We start from the raw sequence: 12,291 nt of genomic DNA, 5'->3' as shown, positions 1-12,291 counted from the left end.
GTAAATCTAGAGATAGAGAGAGGGTCATGTTTGTTTTCCAAAGTTCTTTAGGGTAAAAATCTCTTTCTCTTTCTCTTTATCTCTCTCCTGTACAGCCAAGCCAGCACCTTTAGAAATAAAACCTTTGCCAGAGTGGGAAGAATTACAAGCTCCAGTTAGATCTCCCATCACTAGGAGTTTTGCACGAGAGTAAGTGTTTAAAAATATAGTGTTTTTTTAATTAACTATCTAAAATTATTCATTATCACAGAATATATTTATAGTGGTTCTCAAAGGATGGACTGGAGAATTGCCCTTTTTGGGGTTCTATGAAATCAAAACTATTTTTATTAAAAATACTGAGTTGCTACTTGCCTTTTCCACTCTTATTTCCTCATAAGGATACTGTTGAGTTTTCCAGAGGCTATGCGTATGTAATGACATCAACATTGTAACCCCTTCTAGAATTTATGCTTGTATACTGCATGTTAAATTTTTGTTTTAATTTCTAATACATTAAAAATAGATATATTATCTAATACATTCATATTAGATACATTAAATATAAATACATATATAACCCACATAAACTAAAGTTTGTCAAGTTCTGAAGTTTTTAAGTGTAAAAGCGTTCTTAAGATCAGAAATGTTTGAGACCCACTAATCTGGAAATTATGTTGGTTTCTTATGTGTGTTGGGCAGGGGAAGCACAGGGGTAATAAGATTTGGAGAGCAAGGTTCTTTAAACTATACTTATTTAAATTTATATATATAACTGAGAAGAATACATGAAATTACAAACCTGTATTGAATACATGTGTGAATATGTGATCACATCAACTACGCTTTTTACAGGAATTTTATATCTATGACTTCCTACTTATCATCAGGTCACTAGTAATACTTTTTAATTTGGTTTTACACAAGATAATTTGGTGCTCAAGAATATACTTTTGTACTATAGCTATAAAAGTTGTGCACTGGAGTGTGTACAATACATTGTGTTATAATGTTACAATAAATGTGTATAATAAATGGTTAAAAAACTAAATGATAGTTCTGAAAGTAAAATATCATACAGTTTTTCAAAGAGAATTTAAACGTTTTCACCAAGGTTTATATTTGAAACACTAACTTCTGATAATTAGTGCCTCTAGGTTTCCGCTGTCCCCCCGACCAGATTCAGTGCATAGTACAACTTCAAGCAGTGACTCACATGACAGTGAAGAGAATTATGTTCCCATGAACCCAAACCTGACTGGTGAAGACGCAGTATGTAAACTCTTCATTAACTTCTCTCTTTCTGAGCAGCCCTTTTAAATCATTAGCACCTTTCTTCCAAGCTATAAAGCTTATCCTTATATCTTTCTTTGTGTTTAAGAGAAAAATAGCATTGCAAAATCCAAAACCAATAATCAAAGTGTAATATCAATATCTGTAAACTAGGTTTAAATTAGTTAAAAATCAAAGAAGTTTTCCAGTCATATTTATTTCAAGATATGCTTGATCTTTGGTGCTGTTTAAGAGATGACTCTATTCTGGAATCATTTTCTAATGCAGTTCTCCAGGTCTATGTCATGGCACCCTTATGGTCAAATCATCTTTTACAAAAGGTCATTTGATAATCCTTCAATAATGCACCATTAAATAAGGCTTAAAGGTTCAGTAAGACCTGATTAGAAACATAATTTGTTTCAGATTGGCTGTATTCCCACAAAACACAAGTATTTTGGTAATCATAGGAAATACTGTGTTTTTTTTTTTTTAGAAATCGTATAGTTGCCAAAAAATACTTGAGATGTTTAAGAAAACAACCAGTTTTAATTTTTTTAGCGTTTTGCTTTTGCTTTCCCTGAAATGAACTCTAAATCTTGTCCTGTTATTTTTATTTTAGTAGATAAATGTATCACTCAGGATTAGGTTCAGCTGTAATAGAAAATAATCAAGAACAGTGATGTAAAGCAGACCTTTATTACTGTCTCATGTAAAAGTCTAGAGGCAATCCAAGCTGTTTGTGCTAGCCTCGACTGCAGAGTCCCTAGGGAGACAGGCCTCCTCCAGCTCTCCCATCCACCATCTCCTGGATGCGCCCCACGTGGTCCTAGAACATGATGACACTCCAGACAACAAATCCACATTCTGAGCTAGAGAATGGAGGGAAGGGAGAAGCAGCAGCAAAGGGTGCAGGCCAACTGCCTCCTAAAGAAGGTTGCCAGCAATTTACAGACTGTTGACCAGAACTTAGTCTGCATGCACCCACACTTAGATTTAAAAAAAAAAAAAAAAGGGCTGGGAAACATAGCCTTTGTTTTGAGGGCCAGTGGGCCCAGCTAAAATTCCCATTCATGTGGAAGAGGGGAAAGCAGGTACAGAGGGGACAAGGTACTATCTGTCAAGACAGGCAAATATCTAATGTCAAAATTTGAAATGAGTGACATTTTAGTGGATTTATTTTCTTCAATTCTGTTTAAAGATTCAAAAATATAAAACCCAGCCAGTTCTATCAGTGGATTTGTTTTTCATCTTTAATAGACTTTAGGCAAAAAAAACAGGTTCCTCACAACTGTACATTGTCAGGAAACATAATGAAATGCTATGAAAAGCTTTATTTGGTGCTTAAACTAGTTAACTTTAAAATACAAAATTATAAAGTGTTCAAAAATGAATAATAGGATTTAAAGAATTTATATCAGGGGAAGCAGATGTGGCTCAACTGATAGTCCATCTACCATATGGAGGGTCCAGGGTTCGATCCCCAGGGCCTCCTTGACCCGTGTGGAGCTGGCCCGTGTGCAGTGCTGATGCGCGCAAGGAGTGCTGTGGCACGCAGGGGTGCCTCTGCATAGGGGTGCTCCACGCTCAAGGGGTGCACCCTGCAAGGAGAGCTGCCCCCCATGAAAAAAGTGCAGCCCGTCCAGGAGCGGCAGTGCCCACATGGAGAGCTGACACAGCAAGATGACACAACAAAAAAAGAGACGCAGTTTCCCAGTGCCACCGGATAATGCAAGTGGATGCAGAAGAACACACAGTGAATAGACACAGAGACCAGACAACAGTGGGAAAGGGGAGAGATATAAATAAAATAAATCTTTACAAAATAAATATTTATATCATCATCAAACAATGTCAATAATGTTTTCACTAAGTTTTTACAGCAGAGCAAATTTGATTAGGCAATTAATAATTAATTGGCTCTCTTGCTTTCTCGACTTGATAAATGGTATCTTATTATCTTTATTAACTTTATATTTTTCTTCATTATAGTCAGTAGTCTCTAGTAAGGATCTAAGTAAAGCCTAAATGCTATACCAGAGTAGATATTGTCACCAGTTTTCATTCTTAGGTAATTGAATTAAATTTTTTTCTTATTACAAAAGTAATTAGTCTTTTGTGAGGTATTGAAGAGTTTATCCTTTGTCAAATATAGTAAATAACCATAAAAATCTTGAAAAGGACATATTATAGAAAAGCTTAAAAATATGATTCATCATGGGTGTTTAGGTGAAAGGAAAAAAAATTACAGTCAGAAAATCAAAGGAAATAAAAATATCAGTTCTTTTATAATTGACAGAAAGTCAGACAAGTACTTTTATCTGCCCAGTAGAGGAGACTAAATAAGCACAAGCTGATGAATTTCTGAAGTACTTAAACTCTGGGTGTCCAGGTGTTAAAAAATAAGCAAAAATGAGCAAGGTGAAAATATCCACCTACCATGTACACTAGAAAAGTCAACTGTGCCGTTTCCCTCACCACATGCTGCCAATGGCAGGGGCTCATTGTAACCCATATAAGTTTTTTTTTAAAATAATGTAATAATTATAGCAATATTTCCAAACCACCTTGATTTGAGGAATTAATATATTGGTGGAATACCATACCACAGATGTTCACAAATTCTAAAGTGTGCTTAGAATGATAAAGTCAGTTAAAAAAAGTGCCAGAGAAGCTGAAACAGGATCTGACACATCTAATTTATATACATACAATGAATATTAAATTCTGTAAATAGACATTTTAAAGCGTGATACATTTTCTAGACTAGTGATCATGCGGTAGGTGCAATGTATAGTGTAACTGTAAATTGGTAAATGTTGCCTAGTCACTTGTGCAATGACTAGAAGTCATGCATTCAACAAGTAAACTCTTAATTTGACACCTGAAATTTGAGTTATAGTATACTGTTGCTAAAGACATAAATATTCTTACATGAAAATAACAAATTACTTTCAAAAACTTTATGTATTTTCTTTTTAGGAAAAAATAGCATTAACATATGTTGGGCTTTTTTTAAAGATTTGTTTACTTTTTTTTTTTTTTTAATTTATCCTCCCCCCTCCCAGATGGTTCTCTTATCTGTCTGCTCATTTTTTTTCTCACCTTCTCCAGAAGGCACGGGGAACTGAACCCAGGACCTCCCACATGGGAGGCGAGTGCCTAATGGCCTGAGCCACATCCACTCCCTGTGGGCTGTGGCGTCTCCTGGATTGAGACATCTGCTCGTTTAGGCGTCTGCTCATTTGCAGCAGGTTCGGCGTCTAGCTCATTGTGGCAGGTGTGGTGTCTGCTCATCTTCTTTACGAGGTACCAGGACCAAACCTGGTACCTCCCATGTGGTAGGCAGGCACCAAACTGGTTGAGCCACATCCACTTCCCAGAATGTTTTTTTTTTAATGCACAGAACAGTTATAATAACTAGAATCCTAGAGTTTGTCTGAACTGTTTTTGGGAAACACTGGGTCAAAGGCAAGAGACAAGCTATTCCCATTTGAGATTAGGTCAAGAGCAAAAGAGACTTCATTATAGGCACACATTTTAACAACACTGAAAGTTGAAAATTTTCCAGTTCTAAGTAATAAAGAGACTAAAATAATTTAGTAATTCTGAGAAATTCTCTTTAGGAACAAGTTATTGGAATTTTACGTGCAAGTCATAGAAACGCATGGGTTCCTTATTTAACTTCATAATACTGTGAACACTTCTTAGCGTTACTGTCCAGGGCAATGTGGGTTATAGGTTTCTTTCACGGATCACATGTAAATAAAGAATCTCACATACACACACATACTCACAGCTGCATGATATTCTATGAGAGCAAAATATGAAATCATTCAGAAATTCGATGGTGATTCCAGCTTCTTCATGTTTTTATGAATTAAGAAAAAAAAAGTGGGGGATCATAGGGTGGCATGGTTCAACATAAGCACCAAAACCTGCTTGTATTTGTTGTGCCTTACATGTTCTTGACAATATTTTTTCATGTTTTACTAGCAGTAGTTGAATTTGGTTTTAAAACTCTGTTTCTTCAAATAGGGTGATCACATTCAGTGTGCTGTTTTTTTACTGCACTGAGAGTATGAAAGTTCATGAGCTCTAGACCAGTTCCCAGTCGCCAAGTTATGTGCCCTGGCACAGAGCTGTGTCTTCCCAGAGAAAGGAGCACTTTTACCTAGTTCACAAAAAGATTTCATATGGGCAACATCAGTGAGGAAATAGGCTCAGTGTTTTTCCAGTGAATGTCCTTTACCAAAACACAGCTTATTCTGTATTATCTGAAAAAAAGAAATAGAATAACAGTATAAAAGAATCAATAGAACTAGATGTATCCAGATTTCAAATTTTGTTTTGTTCCTATAAAATTTAAAATTTTTTACATTACGATTTTCTTCAAAAGTATCTGCGATAACAGAGGAAGAATAGTAATAGCAACATGGTAGAGAGCTCAAGAGTGAGAGTCTCCAATGAATAGCCAATCTTCCCTGAGAGGACTAGGAACATTTCTAGATGAGGTTACCAGCAACTAGTCATAGAATGGAAGCACTTTTGTTGAAGCACTTTTAGACTGACATAGTTAGTGGGGGTACTTGGGATGCAAGTGCATCGCTTACTTTCATTTTTATTGAGCTATGGTCTTTGTGTTCCGGTTAACCTAGTTCATCTTTTTTTTTTTTTTTAGTAAGAGAAATCCTTCTATTGTAAAATTTCTATTAGGAGGGAAGGGATCAGGCTAAGAAAAGACAGAAGCCATTAAGTGGTAAAAATTCCAGACGGTTGAAACAAAGTAGGTTTAGCCAGTACAATCATTATACATAATCTTAACATACTGACTCTAGCTTAATTTTATTTTGAAAGATTTTCAGTAAAATACAGAAGGTTCTTTTTTTTTTAAATCAAGGAGTATAAGAATACTGTAGCAAAAAATACAATCAAGTACAGATACCATTTTTAATAATGTTCCAGTTAAGCTATCATAACTAACCATAGCATCTTACTTTGAAAGTAATTTTTAATTTTTGAACTTAGCTTCATCTAAGGAGCCAAATTTTATTTTTTTTATCATTTTTTTCTTAATTAGAGAAGTTGTAGGTTTACAGAAAAATCATACATAATATACAGGATTCTTATACACCACCCCACTACCAGCACCTTGTATTGACGTAGAACATTTGTTACAATTGACAGCAGCACATCTTTATATATTATACATAAACAGAAGTCCAGAATTTAAATTATGGTTCACTATATGTGTAGTATAGTTCTGTAGATTAAAAAAAAATTCTGTTACCATATACGCAACATAATACTTCCCCTCTTAATCAGTCAGATAAATATTTCATTGCTGTTAATCATATTCACAATGTTGTCCTACCATCACACCATCCAGCCATCCATTACCTAAATATTTCCATCATTCCAAATAAATCTTAATAGGAATGATTAACCCTTAACTTCCCTTTCCCTATCCCCACCCTGTCCTTTGGGTAACCTATATTCTAGATTCTGACTCTCTGAGTTTGGTTAGTCTAGTCTCAAATCAGTTAGTTCATATGATATTTATCCTTTGTATCTGGCTTATTTTACTTAACATGATGTCTTTAAGATACATCCATGTTGTCACACATATCAGGACTTCATTCCTTTTTGTGGCTAAATAATATTCCATTGTGTGTGTGTGTGTGTGTATAAAATACATGTATCAGTTGAGGGACACTGAGGTTGCTTCCATCTTTGGACTATTGTGAATAATGCCACTATGAACTTCAGAGTACAAATATCTGTTCAAGTCCCTGCTTTCAAATCTTTTGTGTATATACCTAGAAGTGGAATTGCCAGGTCATATGGTAGTTCTATACTTAACAAAAACTGAGTTTTAATCATTTTTTTGAAATATTACTTCATTCTTACCCAATCCTCAAAGGGTGTTTAACTTTCTAAGCAGAAATTTCTTCCAGTGGTACCCTCTTGAAAATAAATATTTAAGCTTCAGTAAATGGCAAAGAACTGAGCAGTATGTCTCATGTTTTTTCACAGGTTGATTTTTTATGTGTCTTATGTTTACAGAATCTTTTTGGCAGTAATAGTCAGGATGGAGGAAGCAGTCCTATGATAAAGCCCAAAGACAAACAAGTGGAATACCTAGATTTAGATTTAGATTCTGGGAAATCCACGGTAAGTGAAACCTTGTTCTATAAATACAGTTAGCTCACATATCTCAACTCTTAAGTTTAATCAATTTGTTTAGTTTTTAACTTCAATTCTTTCTCATTTCTATAATGAAGTTCTGCTTGGCTGTTTTTCAAATAATATCTTGCTGATTTTAATAGTTTCTTATTCCTTGTTACTTTATTACTTTTATTTTTTAATGCCTTTAAACATTTTATACATATATACTTTATTCCATGTATGCAGTGATTTCAATATCTGAAGTCTTTGGGGGTCTGAATTATTTACTTACGTATTATAGTCATCATTTATTATCTCTCTTCCACCACTAGAATATAAACTCCATAAGGGCAGGGATCTTTGTCTATTTCTGCTAACTTAAGCTCTTGGTGTCTTGTTTCCTTGTTTGTTGTATAAGTTTTTATTATGAATTTGTTTTTGTTGAACATATCTGTGGGAATTTTAAGGATCTAAATTTGCTCTCAAAAGGATTTGCATTTGCTTCTGTTAGTAGGTGTTACCCCTGGGACCACTTGATCACAGATTCAGCAACCCCTCCTAACTAGGGCCCAAAGGCCCAGTCTCCTGATCAAGTTACTGAAATTGGCATCTGTCCTAAAAACAACCCTGTCTGTATCATTTATAAGCTCACTGTTCCCTCTGTTTCCCTTACATTGTGGGTATTGCCCTCACTTTCTAGTGAGCCCAATAATGAATGCAACAATAATTATATTTAAGTTAGCTAGTAAGAAGCAGGCCCTTCAGCCTATCAGTTTCCCATTCTTGAACTATTGTTTTTCAAAAGAGATTATTTAGCTCTGAAAGTAAATATTTCTCACTTCTTAAAAAAAAAAAAAAGCCAATCTTAAGCTAAAGCCTAAAAGGAGATGCAGGCTTTGTATCTTAAGATGAACTAGGGGTATGCTAACATATATGCTGAGATTATATGAATTCCATCTGTGAATGGTTCATTAGTTTGAATACTTAAAATACAAATAATTTTAAATTAAAGGAAAAAAAATAGTGTATAGTTGGAAGAGACAACGTGGTTGAATGGAGATAGTTATTTTTTTGTCACTCAGTAGAATTTCAAGAGTGTTCCCTGTGTGTTTAAGAACTGATTTTCACTCAGAAATACTCCTTTACATATGGAACTTCTTTTCCTTTGCTTTTTAGCAAAAGAGCAGTGGCTCCAGCAGCAGTGTAGCAGATGAGAGAGTGGATTATGTTGTGGTTGACCAACAGAAGACCCTGGCACTAAAAAGCACCCGGGAAGCCTGGACTGATGGGAGACAGTCCACCGAATCTGAAACACCAACCAAGAGCTTGAAATGAAACTATTTCTTTACCATTTCTTAATACCAGAGAACAGAATTGTTAAAAAAAAAAATCCTGATAACAGAACCACATCCATAGCAGTGTTTGACTGAAGGTGACTTGAGACTTCTACTCTAGGTAGATCCTCAAATGAGTAGAGTTGAAGTCAAAGGACCTTGGAGACATAATCAAGCAGCAGCGATGCTAAATGGTGCTATGTGGTATCTGAACAATTCATAACATGTATATAATGTACAAAAATAGTATTGTTTAGCTCCCAGAGAAACATTTGTTGCCCATTTAACACATTTGTACTATTATTACTGTATTTATGCACTTTTTCATTTAAAATATTGGTTTGGGTATTTCCAATGTACCTTAACATAATTCCTTTGGGAGTACTGCTTCTCCTCACACTACTCTCTATAACAATAATAAGTTAATTAAGCTACTTTTAGATTTGGAAATTGTTGTTTAAACTACAGTTTAACATTAAATGAGAAGTGGATTTACAATTGAACTTTCTACCTGAAACATTGGGTAGCTGAAAATACAGAGAGTATAGTTGGACTTGTCATGCATTGCTGAGGATAATGTACTGATTTCAGGACCTAGCTCTCTGGTTCGTGTACATTTAGGTTTTAATGGTGGAATTTTATTATATTTTGTTAATTACAGTGTTTTTGGTTCATTGGGTGAAGATTCTGCCGGGTGGGATCTTGCACTCTTTAAAGGCTGAAGAGTTAAACTATCCAGTAAGCCTATAAATCACTGCTGGCATGCAGTGATGATATGCTTTCACACTTGTTAACATGTATTAAGCTTTATATTTACAAAAGGTAGATTATATAACTAATCAGGTACGTACCAGGCACTCAATGTGCTAATACACTGATCAGGTTTAGACAATGAGCTTTAGTTGTGTTCTTGTTAGTCCTAATATTGGTTTCCAATTTGGAATTAAGGAAACAGTTGGCATTCACTGTTAGTTACAGCAACATACTGTGATTTTTAATTAGGCAGTAATTCAGATTTATTACTATAACAATGAAAATTCTCTTTTGACACCATAGTGCCCTTTTTGTGATCTTTTTTTTTTTACTTAATATTCTTCTTGGCCTTATATTTAAATCCCTATGCAATTAATACTTTATATCTTCCTTTTTGGAAAAAATAGAGGTTATATAAGTGATTCTTATATGTAGCACCTGTTGCTTTTCCAGTAAAAAAATTAAGGATTTTGTACTGTGATTATATTCACTGCCCCAATTCAACAAACATTGGAGCCTTGGTATAATGTGAAATCTTATAGTCATGGGCCCCTTCCAACCGTATTTCTGAAACCACCAAAGGAATCTTATAATTCTTTCTCACCTATAGCATGGTCCTGTGACGTATGGGTAGCAAAACCATAAATTAGAGTGAGGCTACAATTTTGTTCATCTGTTTTGGCTTTGCAGTGTAATTTAGAAAGCAAGTGTAGTTGTTCTCTTTTGCTTTGTTACATAGGATCTCTTCTGCATTGACCTAGTGCTTATACGTTTTGGAGGGGCCACAGAGTTGAATGCCCCCAGCAGAGGTGTGACTCCCTCAGATCAGACCTCTGAATGTTGCCTGAGTACACAGACATGCCCTGATTTCTGGCCTGTTGGACCAGAGTACTGTGCCTAATCAGTCTAGTGGGTTTATTTCCCCAATCCACAAACTAAAAATGTTCGTAGCAAGATGAATTGTAGACTAGTAACATTTGATGCATTTAATGTTTGCTTCTTTTAAACAAAAACTAAAACCCAGAAATGAATTTTGAGGTGGATTTTTAAATAAAAAAGATTGTTTGAGTTTGGTGTATAAGCTGTTTTATAATGAAACCACAAAATAAAAATTAAAGTCATTGAAATTTGCCTAAACTATTAAAACACACAACACAGTTTATGTACAGATACTAAGTTGTGTTGCCTGGAGCATGAACATTTTTTGAGGTTGAAGACACAAAAATAATTATATGATAAATTCAAAAGAAAAAACTGTGTCTTAAAATTGCCTGTCAGAAAGAACTAAACCAATAATGAGTATTTTGTTTTGTTTTTTTTTTAAGATTTATTTATTTATTTTAACTCCCCCCCCCCTCCCCTGGTTGTCTGTTCTTGGTGTCTATTTGCTGCGTCTTGTTTCTTTGTCCGCTTCTGTTGTCGTCAGCGGCACGGGAAGTGTGGGCGGCGCCATATTTTGGACGTGATTTTGCCTTAATTTTTTATGTTACTCACCATTTTCTGAAGAGCTGCAGAACACCAGTTTGTAGAATATTCTCATTTTGCTGGATAATTTGAGAATTGAAATGTATTGGAAAGAAAGTTTGCTTTAGAAAACTAAATCACATTAAACATTATATGCATAAATAATTAAAAGTCAATTTCTTATAGTGTATTTTCCAAATAATTTTTATCAGGAGAATCATTTCATAAATGAAATTTTACATGTAACTCTAATACATAAAGCCTAAAAAGTCCATTTTATCAGGATGTGTATCGCCCCCTCCCCGCAAGCGGCTCCCTCGTCTGTCTGCTCACTTTCTCTTAGAAGTCACTGGGAACCAAACCCGAACCTCCCATGTTGGGAGGCAGGCATCCAACTGCTTGAGCCACATCTGCTCCCAGGATAAATGTATTTTGAGTACATATTTATGTTTACTTATCTGAATCCATTACTAAGAATAGTAAGAGTTCTGAATAACATAAATGTGAAATTGGTGTTACACCTAGTTGGTGAAACCTCAGTAATTTATTCTGTACCTTATTTTGTTTGCATAATATCAAGAAAATTTTGATTCTCACAGATATAATTGCCAATAGTAACAGGTTTTAAATACATACCTTGGTAAAGATAGATGAGATTGTTCTCCAAGGACTATACAAGAATAAATTATCCTAATAATGCAAGTCAATACATCACTAGTCCCCAGTATAGTAAAAGGTATGTAACACATTAGAATATGCACTTTTATTAAGTTTTTAAAATATGCGCTTATAAAAACAAAATTTTAATCATATCCTTTTAATATGCCCCTAACTCCCCTTAGAAGATGAAGGTAGGTTTCAGTAGGGCAAGGGTTGAAAACCACTTCTTAACCACGTGACGGTATGATGTTAGACAGATTAGAAGTATTTCCCCCCACGTTTAATGTTCTCTAACTTTTATACCTTTTTATGAAAAACTAAAATTTTATGAAGGTTTAAATACCAAAGCAAAGTTCTGCTTTCAAAATTCAAACTTGAAAAGTTTAAGTTAATTTAACCCCTAGGGTATATCACTTAGTAAGCTAATAAAGATGTTTTTATGGACTCTATAAGTTTTTATCGTTATTTTTATCAATACCATACAAGTATAGATACAGAAGATCACACAGTGAATGGACACAGAAAGGAAAAAAAAACAGGGTGGGGGTGGAGGTGGAGGAGGGGGAAAACTAATCTTTATAAAAACACATTATTTAAATTTCTTTATATTAAAATTTAAGGAAAATTAGTAAACTAATACCTCTAAATAAGTTAATATTTA

At 34.5% G+C, this 12,291-nt stretch overlaps 1 protein-coding gene across 10 annotated transcripts in view; it reads left to right on the top strand.

Moving 5' to 3' along the window:
• Positions 1-12,079, top strand: part of GAB1 (GRB2 associated binding protein 1) — a 140,832-nt gene extending 128,753 nt beyond the window's left edge. For all 10 annotated transcript variants that reach the window (XM_004471925.4, XM_004471923.4, XM_023582653.3 and 7 more), the window contains 4 exons: positions 96-189; positions 1,128-1,251; positions 7,318-7,425; positions 8,596-12,079. In XM_004471925.4, the coding sequence (XP_004471982.2) occupies positions 96-189; positions 1,128-1,251; positions 7,318-7,425; positions 8,596-8,754 (485 nt within the window). In that variant the 3' untranslated portion in view covers positions 8,755-12,079. The remainder of the gene's footprint in view (positions 1-95; positions 190-1,127; positions 1,252-7,317; positions 7,426-8,595) is intronic.
• The last annotated feature ends 212 nt before the right edge of the window (positions 12,080-12,291 follow it).

The sequence above is a fragment of the Dasypus novemcinctus genome, chromosome 1, assembly GCF_030445035.2.
Source record: "Dasypus novemcinctus isolate mDasNov1 chromosome 1, mDasNov1.1.hap2, whole genome shotgun sequence".
Taxonomy (NCBI): Eukaryota; Metazoa; Chordata; class Mammalia; order Cingulata; family Dasypodidae; genus Dasypus; species Dasypus novemcinctus.
This window is presented reverse-complemented; position numbering and strand designations above follow the sequence as displayed.